Below are 24014 nucleotides of genomic sequence, written 5' to 3' on the forward strand. Positions count from 1 at the left end.
AATATATGCAGTGAATAACAACTCTTGCATGGAAACAAGTAAACTTAAGGAAAAGTAATAACAGAGAGCATTTGAATGAGGGGGAAAAAGAGAGGAAAAGAGAAGTAATTTTGTTGCGGAAGCTTGAAAGTCTTTTCCTAAATGTGGAAGAACTGATGCTTTTTTATCGTATCTCTGTGTTAACTGCATGTTTCAGAAGACTGAAGATAGAATGAAAGAGCAAATCTGACTAAAAGGGCAGAACTTGGTGATATGGAGTGCTAGAAAGTTTGGGTAGTTCTGTCCTTAACATTTGTAGTGAGCAGAATGAAAATATACATGGAGGCCTGCATACCATACTTACATATGTGAAAGCTACAAATCAAGCTAACAAGTTGCTAAAATAGGTTCTCTCCTCTTATCTTTCTGCCTTGAGAAATATACCTCCAAATTGATCTGAAAGATAAAGATGTGGATTTAGAATTCTTGTATTCCTTGATGTTTCCTGTTAGAATGAGGTGATGCCCCTGATGGTCAGCTTCCTTTCTTTTCCACTTCTGGCTCTGTCTTGTACTTGAGAGGCCTTCAGTTCAGTTCAGTCACTCAGTTGTGTCTGACTCTTTGCGACCCCATGCATCGCAGCATGCCAGGCCTCCCTGTCCATCACCAACTCCTGGAGTTCACTCAGACTCATGTCCATCGAGTCAGTGATGCCATCCAGCCATCTCATCCTGGGTCGTCCCCTTCTCCTCCTGCCCCCAATCCCTCCCAGCATCAGAGTCGTTTGCAATGAGTCAACTCTTTGCATGAGGTGGCCAAAGTACTGGAGCTTCAGCTTTAGCATCATTCCTTCCAAAGAAATCCCAGGGCTGATCTCCTTCAGGATGGACTGGCTGGATCTCCTTGCAGTCCAAGGGACTCTCAGGAGTCTTCTCCAACACCACAGTTCAAAGGCATCAATTCTTTGGTGCTCAGCTTTCTTCCCAGTCCAACTCTCACATCCATACATGACTACTGGAAAAACCATAGCCTTGACTAGACAGACCTTAGTCGGCAAAGTAATGTCTCTGCTTTTAAATATGCTATCTAGGTTGGTCATAACTTTTCTTCCAAGGAGTAAGCGTCTTTTAATTTCATGGCTGCAGTCACCATCTGCAGTGATTTTGGAGCCCCCCAAAATAAAGTCTGACACTGTTTCCACTGTTTCCCCATCTATTTCCCATGAAGTGATGGGACCGGATGCCATGATCTTAGTTTTCTGAATGTTGAGCTTTAGCCAACTTTTTCACTCTCCACTTTCACTTTCCTCAAGAGGCTTTTTAGTTCCTCTTCACTTTCTGCCATAAGGGTGGTGTCATCTGCATATCTGAGGTTATTGATATTTGTCCTGGCAATCCTGATTCCAGCCTGTGTTTTTTCCAGCCCAGCGTTTCTCAGATGTACTCTGCATATAAGTTAAATAAGCAGGGTGACAATATACAGCCTTGACGTACTCCTTTTCTTATTTGGAACCAGTCCGTTGTTCCATGTCCAGTTCTAACCGTTGCTTCCTGAGAGGCCTTGGGTACATGCAAATGGACAACTTTCATGTCTGAGCTCCATAATACTCGTCAGCAAACAGCTGCCTCTTGGCTACCTCTCAGGTATGTGGATGGGCATGTTGTCATTTGCACTTAGAAGTTTGGGTTGCAGAAAGAGGCTGGCATATGCATTGGAAGCGGACTTGGACTAAGTAGAGAGTTAGGGGTACTGAGTGTGTCAGAAAGGGTATATATGAGCTCTGGGAAGACACATCACCTTGGTCTCATGGACTCTTCTGAAGCGTTAATAGAATGTGTATCCCCCATGACCTCTCAGAGTTAACTTCACTTAAAAGTGAAATACTTGTTAAGTGGAATGAGTTTTAAATTGCTATAAGCTCAATTGAAGGCAAGGAATAAAGTGGAGTAAAGAAAATTTAGGCATATAGCAAAGGCAACTTGGGGAGAAAGGAAGTATCCACATGATACTTTGTTCTGCCTTACAGACTATCCCTGGAGACATCTATTACTGCTGTCAAGAGATTTATTTTCCTTCCTTAAACTTTGAAAATTGGGGTTTGATCTAGTCTGCTTGTTTCCAAACCTGAACCTTTCCCACTTTATAAAACTATCTCTAGTGGTTAGGAGTTAAAAAATTTCAGATTTCAACTCAACATGAGGAAGACCTTTATAAAAGTAATCACTGGCATCTAATGGTATAGTGAGCATCTCATTTCCCAGTACATTGTTGTAATGAAGGATGCTGTAGGAGGTGTCCTTGAACTGTTCCAGAGATACTTTCTAACTCTTAAAATTTTGTGGATTATAAAATGCAAATGCCTTGGGTTATAATACCCATACCCTAGCAGGATTTTAGTTTTGGATTCACATTGCATTATGGCTACAAAAGGTTGGTAAAAACTCATCAGATTTTGACCTTCCTTTGACTTCATTTGCAAAATTCTGTAGTCTGATGCCTATTATTGCCTCGATCTCCAAATCAGTTTCCTCAGTTAACTAGAAAATGTTTTGATACTATACACAAAGTGATTAGTATGTATAGTGTTAGTATTTTTAATAGTATACTCAAATTTAGAGATGTAATTGTACTTAAATGCTTTCTTAAATTATTAGATTTGTCATAATTGTTTCATTTGAAATTTTCAGCATAATTATCTTTGTTTTTAATAATATATATGAAAGAATTATAAATATTAATTATGAGTTTGTCTGATTATAAGTTTATTTGAAATCACAATTTTGACTATATGTACAAATTTCTCAGTTGAGTCACTGCAGACAGTCTTTGGCAGATTCTTATTATTCTCAAGAATACTTTATATATCCATTTTTGTAGTAAGAGAGTCATGGAGTATAACCCTGTGGCATATATTTGGAGAGCAGTAAGGTTTCTAGGCTCTATAATATTTGCCTCTATTTAACAAATTATTATTATCTAAGAATTAAATTACATCAAGAAAAGAGCCAATAAGGAAGATTTTTTTTTTTTTTTCTGTACAGGGTGGTTTTGTTTGTGCATCTCTCTCTCTGCACATGTATCAGGCATACAGTGTAGGCTTAGTGAAGCACTGATCTTTTCAGTTACATGTACATGAAGAGATCATGATTATCTTTGGATATATACACTAAAACATTTATGGATCCAGGGGAAGGATTAGAGAGAGCGTGAGAGGCTGAAGGGCAGAGAGATCCTGATTTTGTGGAACTAAAACAGTGGGATCTGAGAAAGGTAGGAGGAGAATGGGGTAGACTCTCAGGGCAAGGAGTTGGAGTGAACATGGACCCTACCCTGAGATTCTGACTTCCCTTAGGGGTTGGAGGCAGATGTATAGAAAAAAGAACACTACTCTTTCCTAGAATCCCTGAAATTGAGAGGAGTGTTGAAAGTACTGATTCTGGGATAAAACATGATTTCATGAAAATGTGTCATTCTTTCTTTCACTTATTCATCTATCTATCCATAGTTCATTAGTAAAACCAAAACCAACCCTGGTTTTACGAATGGACTTTGTAAGAAAATAAGAAACTTAGAAGAAAGTTTGGAAGAAACTTTGAAAGAAAATAGGCAACAACTAAATGGAAAGATTTGTGCATTGATAGTAACACACACTTCTATAGACTATAATAGTTTATAGGCTAATAATAGGCCAAGTTATACATGGGATAGATGTGTTTCTTACTGTTATCCTGTGAACATTCAGTAAATACTTGCTGGGTGATTATAGACTGTGAATAAGTTAATATAGATTTGTTGGCTTATAAATTTGGGTAATAGTCTTCATGGCTGATGTTTTACTTTGAGTATGTTATGAAATTCTATACATGGTCACTTGCTATATATGTATTCTTATTAAAAAATCTCACTGAACCAACATTTAAGATTTATATTAAGGTCTGAAAGAATGGTTTGCAATGTTTTTCTTATTTTTTCTTGCCCAAACATGAAGATTTGCCTTTCTTTTTATAATAACTATGCCAGTTTATGTTAGTTTCTTTTCTGTAAAGGAAAGGAAATTGCCCAAAACTTTCTTCTTCAAATCAAAACCCTCAAATGATTCCCCAAATAGAGAGATATATCATGTCTTCCAAAGTCCTACCTGATTTTTCATCTGAATGGTCATTAACAAAAGGCAAAATATGGGCTCTGGCTGCCCTAATTGTTATGATTTCATGGAAGTCAAAGCATGTGTTTGCTGCAAGATATCTCTCACCAACTCAGCCATTCATTTTTTACTTAAGACTCCTGATAAATGCAAACTCACCTTGGCTGGGTTATAATTTTAGTTATGAACAAACCAGCATAAATTAATTTGTTAGAGGACCCAAGCCCAGAAACATGACCTGAGAAAACAGTTGGGGAATATCTTGTTTCTCTGTTGGTGGACTTGGCACCTTTGTCCTCTGAGGGCTACAGCTGATAGCAGGAGGAGGTGCTTGAATACTAATCACACATATGCTGTGATTTTCATCAGTGCTTTCCTCTAGAAAGTATTTTTTCTTTATTAGTAAATGTTTTTTTGTTTTTGTGCACAGGCAGCATGTCAGCTGAAACACCAATCACACTGAGTATCAATCCTCAGGATCTGCAGGTCCAGACATTCACTGTAGAGAAACTACTGGAGCCTCTCATAATCCAGGTATTGATAACATGGAAATTACAATGAATAGTAACTGCAAAAGTACTAAGAAACATAGGAAAAATAAGTAATGGAAAGATTTGATTTTTATAGAATGATATGGTATCCAAAATTGTCTTTTAAAATGTTTTATTATACATATTTCAATGCCATTCTCCCAAATCATCCCACCTTCAATTAGCTTCCAATTAAAATAAATAAATTTAAATTAAAAAAAATGTTTTAGAGTGTACCAAAGTATCTATTTAGTAATAATAATGATAACATTCTGAAAGTTCCTCCCCAGATTCTCTTTGAAAAGCAAAAAAGTAATAATATGCATATGCAGTTTTGAAAGTACTTTTATGCAGATTATCTTGTTCAATTGTCATGAAAACCGAGTGAGGCAGGCAGCATGGTTAAAACCATTCTTATTACACAGACGAGGAAACAGCTAGAAACAGCCTAGAGAATTTCAGTGACTTGCCTCAGAGTACATGGTGGCTCATCTGTCAAATAGGAAATTATTTTAAAACATCAAAATGTATGAGAAAGCAGATATTTAAGTTATTCTGTGATAAAATCTTTCCATAGAGTGAATAATTCCTTGATAATATGCATAATGATTCTCTGACTTTATTATGTAAGCCCAGATTTTATTTATTGGCTTTTCTTAGAGCAGAGTTTGGAGAAACTTACACTATAGTATAGATTTAAATTTTTTGTTTTTAACCCCAAATTTGTGAGAAAACTCCTCTTTAAGCTTACCTTCCATCATACCCTCCTAAGACAAATTGTCCCTTTTTCTAAGGCCTTGAAGTACTCTAGGGTTTCTTAAGTGAGAAATGACGCTGACCTTACCTCTGATAATTTAAACATTTTCTGCTTGTCTTCTTTGTGAGGTGGATGGTGGGGAGGAGAGTAGCTCTAACAATAAGCTTTGTACATATTTTTACTTAGCATATCTCCTACTGGAAAGATGATTTAAAACATGTGCCTCACTGATGATAGCTTAATCATGAACTTTGGCAGTCTATAAGACACTAATATCTGGTATGAAATTGATATTAGATGACTCTGAAACTTCACTGAAGTCTCTGTCTTTGCCATCCACAGAATGGTCTCATGTTAAAAAGAGAATTTTTGAACAACAAAATTATTTGCCCAAGCTCTTGATTTTCATTATAATGGGATTCTCCTTACAAAAAACCAGTGCATTTCAAAGTCAGAGTCATTAATTTGAATTTGATGAATAACCTCCTTGTCACCCTGATCATGTATTACCTATCAATACAATGAAAAATTCCATTAAAGATATTTTACTAGAATGGCATCATACTAAATATCTCATCACATTCTTTTTTAAAAAGTGTTTAATTTGAAATTGTTACATTGTTTATTTTAAGCATGTAATATAGTCTCTGATTATAGTGGAAAACATTCCAAAAAAAGTTAATGATCTTTAAGTTCATAATGCCACCAGATAAAGTTATCATTTAGTAACCCCATTAAAAAAGTCTCACCTTTCATCATTATTTATCTTCATGTTATATTCCTTTGCTTTCAAGGTTCCACAGAAATTACTTACTATCTCTGTATATAACTCAAAGTCAAAATTACATTTTAATTTTTGGAATAATTGGTCATAGATACTATTATGTCACTCTGATTTCTAAATTCATTGATTCATAAATCTTTATTGTGCTCTTTTTATAGTTACCAGTCTTTCTGACCAAACTTGATTTATCATTAATCTATTTTTTTTTCTTTTGGGCACTGGTAAATCACTAGGTCATTTTGCAGGGATGTTCAGTCTGGGATATATTTCAGTCATTCAGTTTCATTTTCTATGTATGATAACTTACACAGTTGCATCCTTCTGTAATAAATTCCTCCAATGGATCAGAAATAATTTTTTTCTCAGCAATTACATTTTTATGATTGCAACTGTAGGCCTCTGTACTTTATCACTTTTAAGATCTAAGTTTGGCAATGCAGTGCAGAAAGTCTATTTATGCAGAATTGCGATTAAAAGAATTTACATCTCTATGTTGTATGCTCTCTGAAGGAGATATAAACTGCTAAAGCATGCTACAGTTGTTACATAAGGGACTTATCTATAATCTTATTTGCCACAAAATATAATTTGCTATGTGTCAGATTCATGTAGAATGTGAGCTAGAACAGTTAATTTTAAATCCCTTAAGATAAGAACAATAACAAGCTCCTCATAATGTTATCTCCAATGAAGACAGAAGATCTTTTTGGGGGGCAAAGGTTCAAATATATTTTCTGACATAAATATATTTCATATTTTCAAGTGGTAAATATAGAATTAGACCAATAGTAATAAACATTATCACTGTCTCTCACCTCTAACTTTTGTAGGACCTCTTAGCCTTTCCACTTTGATAGTGTTTCACATCTATTTCTGGGAGTCCCTTAGGGATGGCTTTTATATACTCTATAATATGCATTGGGTCAAGTTTAAGAATATCTGCTCAATTTTTTATCAGTCAGCATAAGCTAGGCTATGCTGTGATAAAGCAACCTCCAAATCTCTTGAAGCTTCAGTTCAGTTCATTTCAGTTGCTCAGTGGTGTCCAACTCTTTGTGACCCCATGAACTGCAGCACGCCAGGCCTCCCTGTCCACGACCAGCTCCTGGAGTCTACCCAAACTCATGTCCATTGAGTTGGTGATGCCATCTAACCATCTCATTCTGTCGTCCCCTTCTTCTCCTGCCCTCAGTCTTTCCCAGCATTAGTCTTTTCAAATGAGTCAGCTCTTTGCATCAGGTGGCCAAAGTATTGGAGTTTCAGCTTCAACATCAGTCTTTCCAATGTACACCCAGGACTGATCTCCTTTAGGATGGACTGATTGGATCTCCTTGCAGTCCAAGGGACTCTCAGAAGTCTTCTCCAACACCACAGTTCAAAAGCATCATTCTTCAGTGCTCAGCTTTCTTTATAGTCCATCTCTCACATCTGGAAAAACCATACTACTGGGTTTTCACTACTGGAAAAACCATAGCCTTGACTAGATGGACCTTTGTTGGCAAAGTAATGTCTCTGATTTTAATGTACTGTGTAGGTTGGTCATAACTTTCCTTCCAAGGAGTAAGCATCTTTTAATTTCATGGCTGCAATCACCATCTGCAGTGATTTTGGCTTAACAAAATTTCATTTCTTGCTCAAGCTACATGTTTAAAGTGAGTTGGCTGGGAGGTCTCTGCTTTAATTCAGGCACTCAGGGACCCAGGCTAATGTATATTCCATCTCAATATTTATTTCCACTATGGTTAAAACAGGGAAAGGGAACACTATGAATCATGCAAGGGCTCCTAAATTGTCCACCTGGATGTGACATATGTCAGTTCCACTCACATTGCTTTTATCAAAGCAAGTCATGTGGTCAGTGGGGATGCTAGATGTGTGATCTTGTTCTGTTCCCAGGAGGATGAGAATATTTGTGAACAGCCCTGAAAACCGTTTTCTTTCCATTGCTTCCTTTTCAGGGGTTCTTTTTTTGTTAAGTCTCCATCTGATTAGTCACCTTTCCACTCTGATCACATCTGAGCTTATCAGGGTGGGCAACTGACTTATTGACAATTATAGGTTGGCAAGAAGACTGTGAGGCAGTCTGGCATGAGAGCTCTGCCTCTGGGGTATGATGGTAAATTGATCCTATTGCCATCCTCTCTTTTGGGAATTGACTTTGGTTATAGTTAATCAGTTATCTAGCATTAAACAGTTATATCATGTGCAAAGCTGAGCAACACAGAGAAAGAAGTAGAGATATGAAGGAGAGTTCTGTTGGAGCAATTTTCAAGTTTGGATCCACAAACTCATGCTGTTGAGGGACAATAAGGTTTCCTAGTTATCATGGTTTTAATGGATCCTTCCAATTTCCAAACCACAAACTAGTCTCAAAATAATACTGTAGCCTCTGTGGGGCCTCACAGTTTCCAGTTTCCTTGAGCATATACCGTATGGCCCTGATGCTTGTCTTCCTTTGTCATCTGATTCCCTGGCCTCCTACCTCTTCATCAGTGGCTGAAACTTCAGAAGTTCCATTAGTAGCAGTTATCAAAGGTTCTTGTAATGGCCCTCACTTGCTTATTACAGAATGAAGATTTTCCTGTAAAGCTTCTCTTCTGCGCTTCCCTTCATCTCCAGTTTTTGAAGTCTCCGATGTTTGACTCATCAGTTCTCCCAAACTAGTCTATCTGCCATGTTTTTCCATTTTGCCTGGTTTCATCTAGTTGATGTGTAGAAGGTAACTGCCAAAGATGCCCATTTTTAAGACTGGAAATGGACATGCCAAGGTCCCAATGCCTCTAAATTTTCGAAGTAGCAGAATGACACTGGGCTTTTTCAGAAGAGGAGAGAATACCTTTCTTCCAAACTGTGCTTCACTCTGTCATATATGCCCCGATGAATTATGTGTACCTAGAATCACATGAAATTCCCATGAGAACAGCCCCTTTCAGCCTTTCCCCTAATTTCTCTCTTCTACTTGTCTTAAGTGTCTGGATGACAAACTGTTAATTCTTCTAAGCACCATGTTTTTCTTTCCTCTTTGACTCCTATGGAGGATTTCTCTGATATACCCCATTCTAGATGTTGATGCCCAAAGGGTTTATTTCCATTGTTCTACAGAGAGATTTGATTGACTTCCAGGTAGCAGGGAGAGGACCTGCTTTGGCTTCTTAGCTTCCTAGAATATAATTTCCTTTGTTTCTTTCTGAAAAGTTTTCATTTGTTTGTGGTTGTTTTCTGTCATTTTAGGGGCCATTTTGAATGAGCACGGTGCCTTTTACTTATATTTATTTGGTTTTATCTCCAAGCTTCTTTTTTTTGCATACTTGCTGATTATCCTATCAATAGAATTCATGTCAAAATTAATCTTGAAGGTTCCAAGAAAATCTCAAAGACAGGGATGAGCACATATAGTGTTCTTGTAGATTACTTTAAAAGTAAATATTGGAGTTTTGACTATAATCTTAACAAGTAACTTCGAAAGTTAGTAAGTTAAATCTTTTAAGTACTTATATGTACAAAGCATAGTAAGTATAAAGATGTTATTTGTATGGTGGGATGAAGAAATAAACTTAATTCTGCCTCTTTAATGTTTTAAATTTTAAGGTGATGAGTATAGTTGAGTTGTTTCTTATAAAGTGAATTCTTCAATTTCTGCATTCTCTTACTGTTGGAAAACTGCTCCCATGGGAAAGTTGTTAGGCTACAATATTCCTTGAGAAACAAAATAGTTGAGAAAAAGGAAGCCACTTCTTAAAATAAGGATAAGAAAAACTAGTAGCTGATTAAAATAGCACAAGTCCATGGGAATATGCATGGTGAACATGCAAGGGAAGCCCCCCCCACCAGAACTTTTTAGCTTTGAACTTAGCTGTGGGCAGATGTCTGTCTCTGAACGTACTTCGCTTCCTCTCGGCTTGCTTCCTAGACCTTTTATTCTATCAGACTCTGATTTTTTTAAATACACCAATGTTGTTGCTTTGTTGTTCTGGGTTCTCTGATTACCTCTGATCCACTTCACATCTGTTAATATTTTTTCTTTCAATCTTTTTCTCCACAAATTCTGATTGATCTCACAGATATCCGCTTCCAGTTTAGCTGTGAAATAAGATCTTTTTCTTATAAACTTGTTGTGTAGGCAACCAGGTGGTATACTGATAAGCCCAGGTCCACTTGCCTTAGTGGAAATGGCTAGATTAATGGGAGCAATTGTGGTTCAGCTGTCCATATACCCCCAGATGTCCATATACTCCCAGATGTGGACATTTCCACTGCTTATGGTATGATTCTGCCCTTCATAGAATCCCCTGGTCTATTTTAGAACACTCAGCTTGTCCCAGAAGATATTGCTGCAGCTTGACACCTCCATGTTGCTAGACCAGTGGTTGGCAAACTTCTTCTGTGCCCTGGTCCACATAGTAGTTTCTGCTTTGATAGCTGTGTGGTTAGGCCATTCGAGATGGGCGTTCTCTGCTTTCTGTAGATCCTCCTTCTTGACCAATCCATGATTCACTCACATTAGATCCAATCCTCTTAATTATAGGGCTTAATTAGTCCTTGTTAACTTAGAATCCCACCTGACTTCAGTTCTCCCCATAAACAGTGGCCTCCTTCTCCCCCTAGTAGCGAAGACTGCTGCCATGTCCTGGCCACTGTCTGCTGTAAAGGGTGGGGTGTTTCTGCAGGAACTTTTGTGTAAGATCTCTCTGATCAATAAACCACTGATGTCTTTGTTGCTGTCCACTGACTTTTTCTTCAGTCTGGAGGATGCGTAACTACAAGGCTTGCAGGCCTGTGGCGTGCAGCCCAATAAAAGCCATAGATTCTCTGTTATAACTACTCTTCTGTTTTAGTTTGAAAGCAGCTGTAGATAATATATAAACAAGTGGATGTGACTGTGTTCCAATAAAGCATTATTTGCAGAATAAGGTAAGTGGCAAGATTTGGCTCTTGGTACTTAATTTGCAGACCCCTGCTCTAGACTGACCATTTTCTCATGGAGATACTCGGCACTCACACTGGTTAAGGAAGGATAAGAAATGTGCAATATCTCACACACAGTTGAGAGCCCTTGTGAGATAAATTATGATGGAGTGGTTTGTGGCTAAGCCCTGTGAGAGACACAAAAGCCTCACTGGGGGAAGAGTACTAACTAGGCAATTCAGAAAGTTTCTCTGTGTTGAGATCCTCTTAGCCCAGTGGTTTTAAACCCTGACTGCATGTTAAATTCACCTGGGGGAGCTTATAAACCTCCCAAGTGCTCAGGCCACACAGGAAACTAATTAAATCAGAATCTTTGGGAGTAGGACCAGGTAGTAATTTTTAAAGCTCCCAGGTGATTACAGTGTGAAAATTGCTGGCCTGGCAATTACATCAGCCAGTGGTGAGCATGATTCTGCTTCCTGGAGCAAGGCTTGTCCCAGAATGGTGCCCCTTCTTTGTCTTTCTAATAGGGTTGAATAGTGTCCATCTTGAATAAATTTGTAAGGAATTCCTGGGAGTAACCTCCTTTATCAGCTCTGTTTGTGTTATGCTTAGTTCTCCTAGATCCCAGTGGGGCTATTAGTAGCAGCTCTAGGCAAATGACTGGAGCTGAGAAGTGGGATCCATGTTCTGCAGCTATCCTTTATCCAGCAAGCCACTTATGGATCTATGCATGGATTAGATTATAGTGTTATGGTATTAGATTATGGTGATGTAGATCTATGTATGGATTAGATTATGGTGGACTCTAGAATTCTGAGTACCCAAGGCATGTTTTGTTTGCCAATGTTAGGTGGAGGAAGCACAAATGAGGGAAGAGATTCATAATGCACAAGTCTGAAATTACAGTGTGGTATTACATTACATGAAGTTTACCTTTACAATTACCTGTAACCAGTTTTTCTCAACCTTAGCTGCAAAAGGGTACTTAATTTGGGTACTTGAGGAACTTATAAACATCCTGATAGCCCCAGCCTACAGCTAAGCCAATAAAATCAGAATATCTGGAGTAGGATCCCATTAACATTATTTTTGAAAGCCTCCCAGGTGATTCTATTGTACAGTCACTAAAGTAGACCTTGCTGCTGCCAGAGTGTTGTCCATGGACTGCCAGTATCAGGCTCATGTGGAAACTCTTAAAAAATGCAGAACCCTGTCCTAGATCCACTGAATCAAATATGTGCACACTTCTGTATTTAAAATGGGTAACCAATAAAGACCTATTGTATAGCACTTGGAATTCTGCTCAATGTTATGTGCCACCCTGGATGGGAAGTGGGTTTGGAGGAGAATGGATACATGTACATATATGGCTGAGTCTCTTTGCTGTTCACCTGAAACTACCACATCGTTAATTGGCTATGCCCCGTGCAAGATGTTTTTGGTGTTTAAAAATATAAAAAGAAAAACTATAGACCATGAAAAGACAAGGTATATTAAATCACCAACTAGAAATATATTCTTTGTTCTACTAAAAAAAAATATATATATATGGTATAATAAGATCCCATGTTATTTGTATCACTTTAAAGTTTGAGAAGCTAGGGTAGGAGACTGTAAATTTCAAATTTAAATAGCAACCTGTGTAGCCAGAGTTGAAAACCATTGCTCTGTATCTTTAGTGACCTGCTGGTGTGTACGTGGTGAAGTCACCAGGAGAGTCCTAACTGATAATCATTCATTGCTCTGCAGTTGAGTCTTTGAAGGGGATTCCTTAGTGATTGTCTTGTGTGACCAGTGCATTTCTTCTTAAGAAGATTTACCTTTCCCACACTTTGACTTAGACTTAGCCACCCTCACTCCCTTCTTTTTCCAAGCCTGTGGTTAGTCTCATGCCAAGTGATAATGTTCTACCCAGAAATTGGCTTTTGGACACTAGGAAGCATGGCCTGAGAAATGAGATTTTCAAGAGCTTCTCCTTTAGGATGTTTGGAACCATGACACAGTTTGTCTTGGCATATATATATATATATATATATATATATATATATATATATATATATAATCTCTGGGAAAGTTGCTTAACTTTGAGTTTGTATATACAGGTGACCTTTGGACAGTGCAGGGGTTAGGAGTACATACCTTCTGTGCAATTGAAAATCTGCATATAACTTACAGCTGACTCTCTGTATCCAAGATTCCTAGGTATTCACGGTTCTGCAGCTGTGGATTCAGGCAGCCTCAGATGTAGTATTTACTACTGAAATCCACATTTGAGTGGACACCTGTAGTTCAAACCCATGTTGTTTAAGGGTCAACTGTACATATATATGGGAGAAGGCGATGGCATCCCACTCCAGTACTCTTGCCTGGAAAATCCCATGGACGGAGGAGCCTGGTAGGCTGCAGTCCATGGGGTCGCTGAGAGTTGGACACAACTCAGTGACTTCACTTTCGCTTTTCACTTTCATGCACTGGAGAAGGAAATGGCAACCCACTCCAGTGTTCTTGCCTGGAGAATCCCAGGGATGGCGGAGCCAGGTGGGCTGCCATCTGTGGGGTCACATAGACTCGGATACGACTGAAGCGACTTAGCAGCAGCAGCAGCAGTACATATATATATATGTATATATTCATAGTACTGAATGCTCTGTAAGTTAAGGCTTAACAAAAGTGGTTTGTGATTTTCATGAGTTTTTTTCTGTTAGGAAACAATTTGCATTCTTAACCCTGACTTGCAAGATACTGCAGTTCTTCAGTTTAGACACATTTTTCTGTGTTCTCTCCCTCATATTTTTAACATTTCTGAAATTAAAATGCATCATACAATGGATATGAACATTTTAATGTAGTTTTCCTTTTTGATACTTGTAGAGGATCACAAATTTATCCACAATACACTTAAGCTCTTCTGTCTTTCATAAGTGATTTGATATTCCTCATAAGCTCCCATTCCCTGGAGATTGGGATAAATCTCTCAGTCTAAATTGGACTGGGCCAATAAGATTGGCAAACTGATATGATTCAGCAATATAAAGCCTTTCTGGTAACTACTCAGGTTCTTTGGATCAGAAATGTGTGGTTGGGGTGAAGAGTGTTGTTTATGTGAGCTCATGGAGATGGGAGATGGGGCCTTTGGATCCATGTGGTAACCTTTGGACACTTAGTGTCTATTACTGCTGGATGGCTGGTCTGGAATGCTCTCCTGAATGGTGACTTTTGAGTGGTGACCACTACTCTGCATGAGTCCTCTGGGCACCACTGTGCATTTTCTGATATGGTCTATAGCTGATAAAATTGGTAGAGTGCTCTTTTCAGGTTGCTTAAGGTCCATGGTTCTCCTCAGATGCCTTAACCTCACCTTGGCCCGTGATGGTGCTTCATGCCAAGTCCCAGCTACATCCTCCATCAAGTGTCTGGCATTCTCTCTCTACCTCTCAGCCTTTGCTGTAGGATTACCTTGGTTCTCACCATGGTGGGCTCAGGGAAAGCCCACCAATCTTCAATTCAGTCATACTTTGATTGTCCTTCAGGGTATCTAGAATGGTCTGGGTCTTATCCATACTTCATGGGAATCAAGAGTGGCTTAGAAAAGCTAAACTGGCCTTCCTTTTAACTATTTACACAGTGACGCCAAGATTACACTGTGGCTAACCCAGGGTTTGTTCGCAGCAGCTTCTGAGGCAGTTTTCTTCCAGAGTCCCGAAGCTAAATGGAGCCAAATCCCTCTGCTTTCAGTGTTTTCTGCAATCATGCTAAAAGAGCACTCCCCCCGCCTCTTACCCCAACCCCAACCCAGTATGGGTGAGTTCAGAGAGGGGAAATAAGGAAGGGTGTTTTGCTTGTCTTTCTTACCTCTGAGCTCCTTCTTTCCATAGTTTCTTGGGGTTAGCTAAGGAGAGTGTCCCTACTTCTTTTTCCTGTCTCACCAGATCGTTTTCATGACTCTATGTTTTTCTAGTCTATCAAATCCAGCTTCTGCTAATGGGAGTTAATAAATTTAGAAAATAGTTTTCTGTTTCTCTAATGGCTTTCACAACTGTTCTTGCTTAGGACTGCAAGAAAGTGAGCTTTGAAACTCAAAGACAGTATTTTTTTCCCTCTGCTCTCTCCTTTCCTTGTATAATATGACTCATGGCTCAGCCTTGGATTTGACAGGTTCATTACTGACAAAATATTATCTACACTTGCATTCTGAAAAGAAGTGGTTAAATTGATGGTATATATTATAATTGATGGTGTCTTAAAATTAAAGGACTATGGAAATATCCTGATGCTTTGAAGAAGGAACTTTAAGATGTATAAATCAAGCATTGGCCAAAAGGGTTCAAGATTGGTGACTAAATATTTAACTTAAAAAAATAAGGCAAAAATGGCTTTCTCAACTTAGAGATAATCATGAGAAATAAGATGGACATGACCTAATCAATTTTAAACTGAACATCATCATTTAAATCACTGATGGGTTATATTCAAACCATATTATGTTGTTATAAAATCTTCACTATAGGTCCTACAAATCTAATCACTATCTCATTAGTCGTTCTGGCTTTTTGTTTGTTATTTCTTATTCATGTTTGAAGCAGGTGATTTTTGTATATATTTCCCCAGACATCTTTAATAAAAAAGAGTTTTATGTTAGAATAGAACAGGAGTAAATTTGATGGCCTAGAGTAAATGGATAAAAATGAATTTGGTGACAGATAGTAGCACCTAAATTCATATAAAACCTCATAATTTTGTGTTAGCAAAGCATATTGGCATAGTTTATTTAATATTATGGTTAAAAGGTTATAAATGATTATTTTAAGAATCTGGAACAGAGAATTAGGGGTCATAACCATATCCCACATCAATCACTGCTGGAAGTGGAATGATGGACTGGATTGACCAAGGGACCCTGTGGACATGCTTGACCTATAGCATATGAAATCAACCTATTTTCGATTTTAGGGCCAGCTTTGGGCTAATTGGATTTTTTGTTTCTTATTTTGTTTCCTTCAAGCAGTCAATGGTTGCTGATGGAAAGAATTATCTTTTTGCTTTTTCTTGCTCAGCATTTCTTTAAATCAGTTTGGCTAAAACTATTGGTTATTAATTCACCAGAATGATTAATGCTTGATTTAGCTGTACATAGCAGCATGAATTTAATTTCTCCTTGATTTTCTTAGTTCAGCATCTTGATAATTTTTCTTCTCATTTTTGAAAACATTTGAAGAGAAGGAGACTATAATTAACATTAACTTTACATTTTTTACTGAAGGCTGCATTTGCCTCTGAATCATAGCTCTGTATAAAAAAAGTTTTTTTCTTTTTTTTCCAAACAGTTACATTTAAAATTGCAAAAGCCATATACCCTAGGATTAATAGAGTTCATGGTTGGGTTTCCTGTGGGATAACTACCTCTCAATGTTGGAAGTGCCCAAAGCTAAGTCCTATAACTTCTCTAGCTATCCTTTGTTTTCAGAGATCTCATTGTTTCATGACTTTGGAAAACAAATAGTGTTCTCAAATATCTTTGAAATTTTTATTAAGACTAGCAAAACCATTGACACATGAGTAGTTAAAATGAAAATGTAAGTCACAATAAACATATCTCTGGCTCATAACTTCTCTCAACTCTGGAATTGTATACTAGTCTCCAGCTTAGCAACTCTAACAGGCAAACCTAAAATGTCTGAGCTCAACTCTTGATTCCTCCTCCCTACTCATTTCTTTTAAAGTTGTATTATCTCTATACCTGGTTGCTCAGGTTATGTGCCATAGAGTTATTCTTGACCTCCTGTTTCTTTCATAATCCATACACAATCTATAAGCAAACCCTGTTGACTCACTTCAGATTTACCAGAATTCTGCCACTTCTCAACAACTCCACTACTGCTCCCTGGAACAAGCCAAGGTGGTCTCCACTGGGGCTACTGCAACAACTTCCTAAGTACTTTTCACCCTCTCCCAGATCCCTGCCCAGTCTTGTCTATTCTCTCAAAGTAGCCTGCCAGCCTGACCTCATCTTTTATGTTCTCCTCTCATTCTGTGGGAGGTACACTAGCCTTCCTGCTCCTCCTGGAACATACCAACAAAAATTGATTTGGGAGACCTTGCACTTTCTGTTTGGAATATTTTCCCCCAGATATTCAAAAGTCTTCTCTACTTCCTTGGGGTCCTTATTCTTCTAATCATATAGGCCTTCTCTGATACCAAATCTATATTTCCCATCTCTCATCTGTCTCCATACCCTTGTTTACTTTCTTCACAGCACATGTCAATAACCACTACTATGCTATACAATTATTTTTGTGTTTGTTTATTCTCTCTCCCCTCAGCAGAATGAAGCTTACTGCCATGCAGGTGCACCATAAATATTTGTTGAATAAATGAATGGTAGAGTCCAAACTTGCTTTGTTTTTTGTTTGTTTGATTGTGAGTTTTAAGGAGCTAAGTAAAAATGGAAAGAAACTAATATTTGATATTATTCTCAGTGTGTGACCTTTTCCTAGATGTGTTTAAGTTTATATATATATATATATATATTTTTTTTTTTTTCTTCTGGGAATAAGTGTGCTCTCTGGATTAGGACATTTAGCTACAGCTGTTTATATGTTTGTCATGTAAATATCTGCTCTGTTATGCCATCTCTTTGATCTAGAGAGCTAGTGCAACTGGTGTGGGATCTACATGTGCTTTGTTATCATTCCTTAATAGCTCCAAGATTACTTACAAGCTTTAATTAGTTGTGATTGTTAATCTAACAAACAAAATCCTAAAGTATATTTTATTATTATTATTTTTTAACATTTATAATCATTACAGTTTTCTAATTTAATAGAAGTTTATATATTCATATATACATACATACATATGCATTAGAATGATTTCCCAATACTCTCCTGATACACCAGATTTTAACTTACAAAGAGAAAATCATGGTGACTTACTATTTTGACATACAGGGTTTAAAAATGTGTTAAAATCTAATGATTATTATTATTATTTTTTTCTACTTTACAATACTGTATTGGTTTAGTTATACATTGACATGAATCTGCCATGGGTGTACATGAGTTCTCAATCCTGAACCCCCCCCCTCCCACCACCCTCCCCATATCATCTCTCTGGGTCATCCCAGTGCACCAGCCCCAAGCATCCTGTATCCTGTATTGAACCTAGACTGGTGATTCATTTCTTACATGATAGTATACATGTTTCAATGCCATTCTCCCAAATCATCCCACCCTCTCCCTCTCCCACAGAGCCCAAAAGTCTGTTATATACATCTGTGTCTCTTTTGCTGTCTCACATGCAGGGTTATCATTACCATCTTTCTAAATTCCATATATATGCATTAGTATACTGTATTGGTGTTTTTCTTTCTGGCTTACTTCACTCTGTATAATCGGCTCCAGTTTCATCCACCTCATTAGAACTGATTCAAATGTATTCTTTTTAATGGCTGAGTAATACTGCATTGTGTATATGTACCACAGCTTTCTTATCCATTCATCTGCGGATGGACATCTAGGTTGTTTCCATGTCCTGGCTATTATAAACAGAACTGCAATGAACATTGGGGTACACGTGTCTCTTTCAATTCTGGTTTCCTCAGTGTGTATGCCCAGCAGTGGGATTGCTGGGTCATAAGGCAGTTCTATTTGCAGTTTTTTAAGGAATCTCCACACTGTTCTCTATGGTGGCTGTACTAGTTTGCATTCCCACCAACAGTGTAAGAGGGTTCCCTTTTCTCCACACCCTCTCCAGCATTTATTGCTTGTAGACTTTTGGATCGCAGCCATTCTGGCTGGTGTGAAATGGTACCTCATTGTGGTCTTGATTTGCATTTCTCTGATAATGAGTGATGTTGAGCATCTTTTCATGTGTTTGTTAGCCATCTGTATGTCTTCTTTGGAGAAATATCTATTTAGTTCTTTGGCCCATTTTAAAGTATATTTTAAAAGATGATGGCTGTTTTATATTTTCTGTATCATTTGTAAGTGAGGGCTGTTGAAGACTATACTGTGTTCCTCGTAAATTCATATGTTAAGCCCAAGCCCTCAGTACCTTGGAATGTGACTGTATTTTGAAGTAGAGTCTTTAGAGAGGTATTGAGTTTAAAATGGAATCTTGATAGTGGGCCCTAATCCAATATGATCTAATCCAATCTTAGAAGATTAGAACACACAGAAAGATACACCAGGGATGTGTGGACAGAGAAAAGAATATGTCACGGTGAGAAGTAACCATCTGTAAGCCAATGAGGAAGGTTTAAGAAATCAGTCTTGTTGACCCTTTGACCTTGAACTGTTAGCCTCCATAACTGTGAGACATTTCTCTTTTTTAAGCTACTCACTCTGTTGTACTTTATTGTGGGAGCCCTAATAATATGATTTTTATCCTTTCATTTGAAATGAAATTCAGTAATAAAAATTGTGTGCCTGCTCTTTTTTCTTTTTATGAGTTTTTTTGTTTGTTTTACCACTTATATTTCTTTTTTTTAAATTTATTTTTTTGTTGAAGGATATTTTCTTTACAGAATTTCGTTGTTTTCTGTCAAACCACGACATGAATAAGCCATAGGTATACATATATTCCCTCCCTTTTGAACCTCCCTCCCATCTCCCTCCCCATCTCACCTCTCTAGGTAGATACAGTACCCTGTTTGAGTTTCCTGAGTCATAGAGCAAATTCCTGCTGGCTGTCTATTTTACATATGGTAATGTAAGTTTCCATGTTACTCTTTCCATACATCTCACCCTCTCCTCCCCTCTCCCCATGTCCATCAGTCTATTCTCTATTTCTCTTTCTCCATTGCTGCCCTGTAAATAAATTCTTCAGAACCATTTTTCTAGATTCCTTATATGTTCATTAGAATACGATACTTATCTTTCTCTTTTTGACTCACTTCACACTGTATAATAGGTTCTAGATTCATCCACCTCTTCAGAACTGACTCAAATGTGTTCCTTTTTATAGTTGAGTAATATTCCATTATGTATATGTACCACAATTTCCTTATCCATTCATCTGTCCATGGGCATCTAGGTTGCTTCCATGTTCTAGCTATTGTAAATAGTGCTGCAATGAACAATGGGATGCATGTGTCTTTTTCAACCCTGGTCTCCTCAGGGATTATATGCCTAGGAGTAGGACTGCTGGGTCATATGGTGGTTTTATTCCTAGTTTTTAAAGGAATCTCTATACTGTCTTCCATAGTGGTTGTATCAATTTATGTTCTCACCAACAGTGCAAGAGTGTTCCCTTTTCTCCACACCCTCTCCAGCATTTATTGTTTAACTTTATGATGATGGCCATTCTGTGTGAGGTGTGAGGTGATATCTCATTGTGGTTTTAATTTGCATTTCTCTAATAATGAGTGATGCTGAGCATCTTTTCATGTGTTTGTTAGCCATCTGTAGGTCTTTGGAGAAATGTCTGCTTAGGTCCTTTTCCCACTTTTTGATTGGGTTGTGTATTTTCCTGGTATTGAGTTGTATGAGCTGCTTGTATATTTTGGAAATTAATCCTCTGTCAGTTGTTTTATTGGCTATTATTTTCTCCCATTCCAAGGGTTGTCTTTTCACCTTGCTTATAGTTTCTTTTGCTGTGCAAAAGCTTTTAAGTTTAATCAGGTCCCACTTATTTACTTTTGTTTTTATTTCCATTACTCTAGGAGGTGGGTCATAGAGGATCTTGCTCTGATTTATGTCATCGAGTGTTCTGCCTATGTTTTCCTCTAAGGGTTTTATAGTTTCTGGTCTCACATTTAGATCTTTAATCCATTTTGAGTTTATCTTTGTGTATGATGTTAGGAAGTGTTCTAATTTCATTCTTTTACATGCAGCTGTCCAGTTTTCCCAGCACCTTTTATTGAAGAGGCTGTCTTTGCCCCATTGTATATTCTTGCCTCCTTTGTCAAAAATAAGGTACCCATAGGTGCATGGGTTTATTTCTGGGCTTTCTATTTTGTTCCATTGGTCTATATTTCTGTTTTTGTGCCAGTACCATACTGTCTTGATGACTGTAGATTTGTAGTATAATCTGCAGTCAGGAAGGTTGATTCTTCTAGCTCCATCCTTCTTTCTCAAGTCTGCTTTGGCTATTTGGGGTCTTTTGTGTTGCCGTATGGATTGTGAAATTTTTTGTTCTATGAAAAATGCCATTGGTAATTTGATAGGGATCACATTGAATCTGTAGATTGCATTTGGTAGTATAGTCATTTTCACAATATTGATTCTTCCTACCCAGGAACATGGAATATCTCTCCATCTGTTTATGCCATCTTTAATTTCTTTCATCAGTGTCTTATAATTTTCTGTGTACAGTTCTTTTGTCTCCTTAGGTAAGTTTATTCCTAGATATTTAATTCTTTTTGTTGCAATGGTGAATGGGATTGATTCCTTAATTTCTCTTTCTGATTTTTTCATTGTTATTATATAGAAATGCAATGATTTCTGTGTACTGATTTTGTATCATGCAACTTTGCTAAATTCACTGATTAGCTCTAGTAATTTTCTGATACTATCTTTAGGGTTTTCTATGTACAGTATCATGTCATCTGCAAACAGTGAGAGCTTTCCTGCTTCTTTTCCAATCTGGATTCCTTTTATTTCTTTTTCTTCTCTGATTACTGTAGCTAGGACTTCCAGAACTACGTTAAACAATAGTGGTGAAAGTGGACATCCTTGTCTTGTTCCTGATCTTAGGGGTAATGCTTTCAGTTTCTCACCATTGAAAATAATGTTTGCTGTAGGCTTATCACATATGGCCTTTACTATGTTGAGGTAGGTTTCTATGCCCATTTTTTTGAAGAGTTTTAATCATAAATGGGTGCTGAATTTTGCCAAAGGCTTTTCCTGCATCTATTGAGATGATCATATGGTTTTTATCTTTCAATTTATTAATATGGTGTATCAGATTGATTGATTTGCATATATTGAAGAATCTTTGCATTCCTGGAATAAACACAACTTGATCATGGTGTATGAGCTTTTGATGTGTTGCTGAATTCTGTTTGCTAAAATTTTGTTGAGGATTTTTGCATCTATGTTCATCAGTTATATTGGCCTGTAGTTTTCTTTTTTTGTGTTGTCTTTGTCTGATTTTGGTATCAGGGCAATGGTGGCCTCGTAGAGTGAATTTGGAAGTGTTCCTTCCTCTGGAGTTTTTTGAAAGAGTTTCAGAAGGATAGGCATTAGCTCCTCTCTAAATGTTTGATAGAATTCTCCTGTGAAGCCATTTGGTCCTGGGCTTTTGTTTTTTGGGAGATTTTCAATCACAACTTCAATTTTAGTGCTTGTAATTTCTGTTTCTTCCTGGCTCAGTCTTGGAAGATTGAACTTTGCTAAGAATCTGTCCATTTCTTCCAGGGTATCCATTTTATTGCCATATAGTTGTTCATAATAGTCTCTTATAATCCTTTGTATTTTTGCATTGTCTGTTGTAACCTCTTCTTTTTCATTCCTAATTTTGTTGATTTGCTTCTTCTCTCTTTTTTTCTTGATGAGTCTGGCTAAAGGCTTGTCAATTTTGTTTATCTTCTCAAAGAACCAGCTTTTAGTTTGATTAATCTTTGCTATTGTTTCTTTCATTTCTTTTTCATTTATTTCTGCTCAGATCTTTATGATTTCTTTCCTTCTCCTAATTTTGGTTTCTTTTTGTTCTTTTTCCATTTGTTTTAGATGTAAAGTTAGGCTGTCTGTTCGATGTTTTTCTTGTTTCTTGAGGTAGAAATGTATTGCTATAAACTTACCTCTGAGAACTGCTTTTGCTGTTCTCATAGGTTGTGAATTGTCATGTTTTCATTGCCATTTGTTTCTAGAAATTTTTTGATTTCCTTTTTGATTTCTTCAGTAACCTGTTGGTTATTTAGAAATGTGTTGTTTAATCTCCATGTGTTTGTGTTTCATACAGTTTTTTTCTTGTAATTGATATCTAGTCTCATAGCATTGTGGTCAGAGAAGATGCTTGATATGATTTCAGTTTTCTTAAATTTACTGAGGTTTAATTTGTGACCCAAGATGTGGTCTGTCCTGGAGAGTGTTCCATGTGCACTTGAGAAGAAGGTGTATTATTCTGCATTTGGATGGAATGTCCTAAAGATATCAATGAGATCCATCTCATATAATGTATCATGTAAGACTTGTGCTTCCTTATTCATTTTCTGTTTTGATAATTTGTCATTGGTGTAAGTGGGGTGTTAAAGTCTCCTACTATTATTGTGTTACTGTCAATTTCTCCTTTTATGTCTGTTAGTATTTGTTTTATGTGTTGAGGTGCTCCTATATTGTGTGAACATATGGCAACCCACTCCAGTACTCTTGCCTGGTAAATTCCATGGACAAAGGAGCCTGGTAGGCTACAGTCCATGGGGTTGCAAAGAGTCAGACATGACTGAGCGACTTTACTTACTATGTTGGGTGCATAGAAATTTACAATTGTTATGTCTTCCTCTTGGGTTGATCCCTTGATCATTATGTAGTGTCCTTCCTTATCTCTTGTAATCTTCTTTTCTGTGTTTTTTGCTTGGAACATTTAATCATTTAAAGTAATTATTATTATTATTTTTCTTTTAAAACATTTATTATTTTACTTTATTATACTTTACAATACTGTATTGATTTTGCCATACATCAACATGATTATTGATATATATGTTCCTATTGCCATTTTCTTAATTGTTTGGGGTTGATTTTGTAAATCTTTTTTCTTCTCTTGTATTTCTTGGCTATATAAGTCCATTTAACATGTGGCTTCCCTTGTGGCTCAGCTGGTAAAAAATCTGCCTGCAATGTGGGAGACGTGTTTGATCCTTGGGTTGGGAAGATCCCCTGGAGAAGGGAAAGGCAACCCAGTCCAGTATTCTGGCCTAGAGAATTCCATGGACTATACAGTCCATGGGGGTCACAAAGAGTCAAACATGAC

General features: G+C 37.3%; 1 protein-coding gene across 1 annotated transcript in view; it reads left to right on the plus strand.

Moving 5' to 3' along the window:
- The first annotated feature begins 4558 nt into the window (after positions 1–4558).
- Positions 4559–24014, plus strand: part of CTNNA3 (catenin alpha 3) — a 1791870-nt gene continuing 1772414 nt past the window's right edge. Inside the window, exon 1 of the mRNA XM_068981838.1 lies at positions 4559–4657. Within this exon, the coding sequence (XP_068837939.1) occupies positions 4559–4657 (99 nt within the window). The remainder of the gene's footprint in view (positions 4658–24014) is intronic.

This window comes from Capricornis sumatraensis, chromosome 10 (assembly GCF_032405125.1).
Source record: "Capricornis sumatraensis isolate serow.1 chromosome 10, serow.2, whole genome shotgun sequence".
Lineage (NCBI taxonomy): Eukaryota > Metazoa > Chordata > Mammalia > Artiodactyla > Bovidae > Capricornis > Capricornis sumatraensis.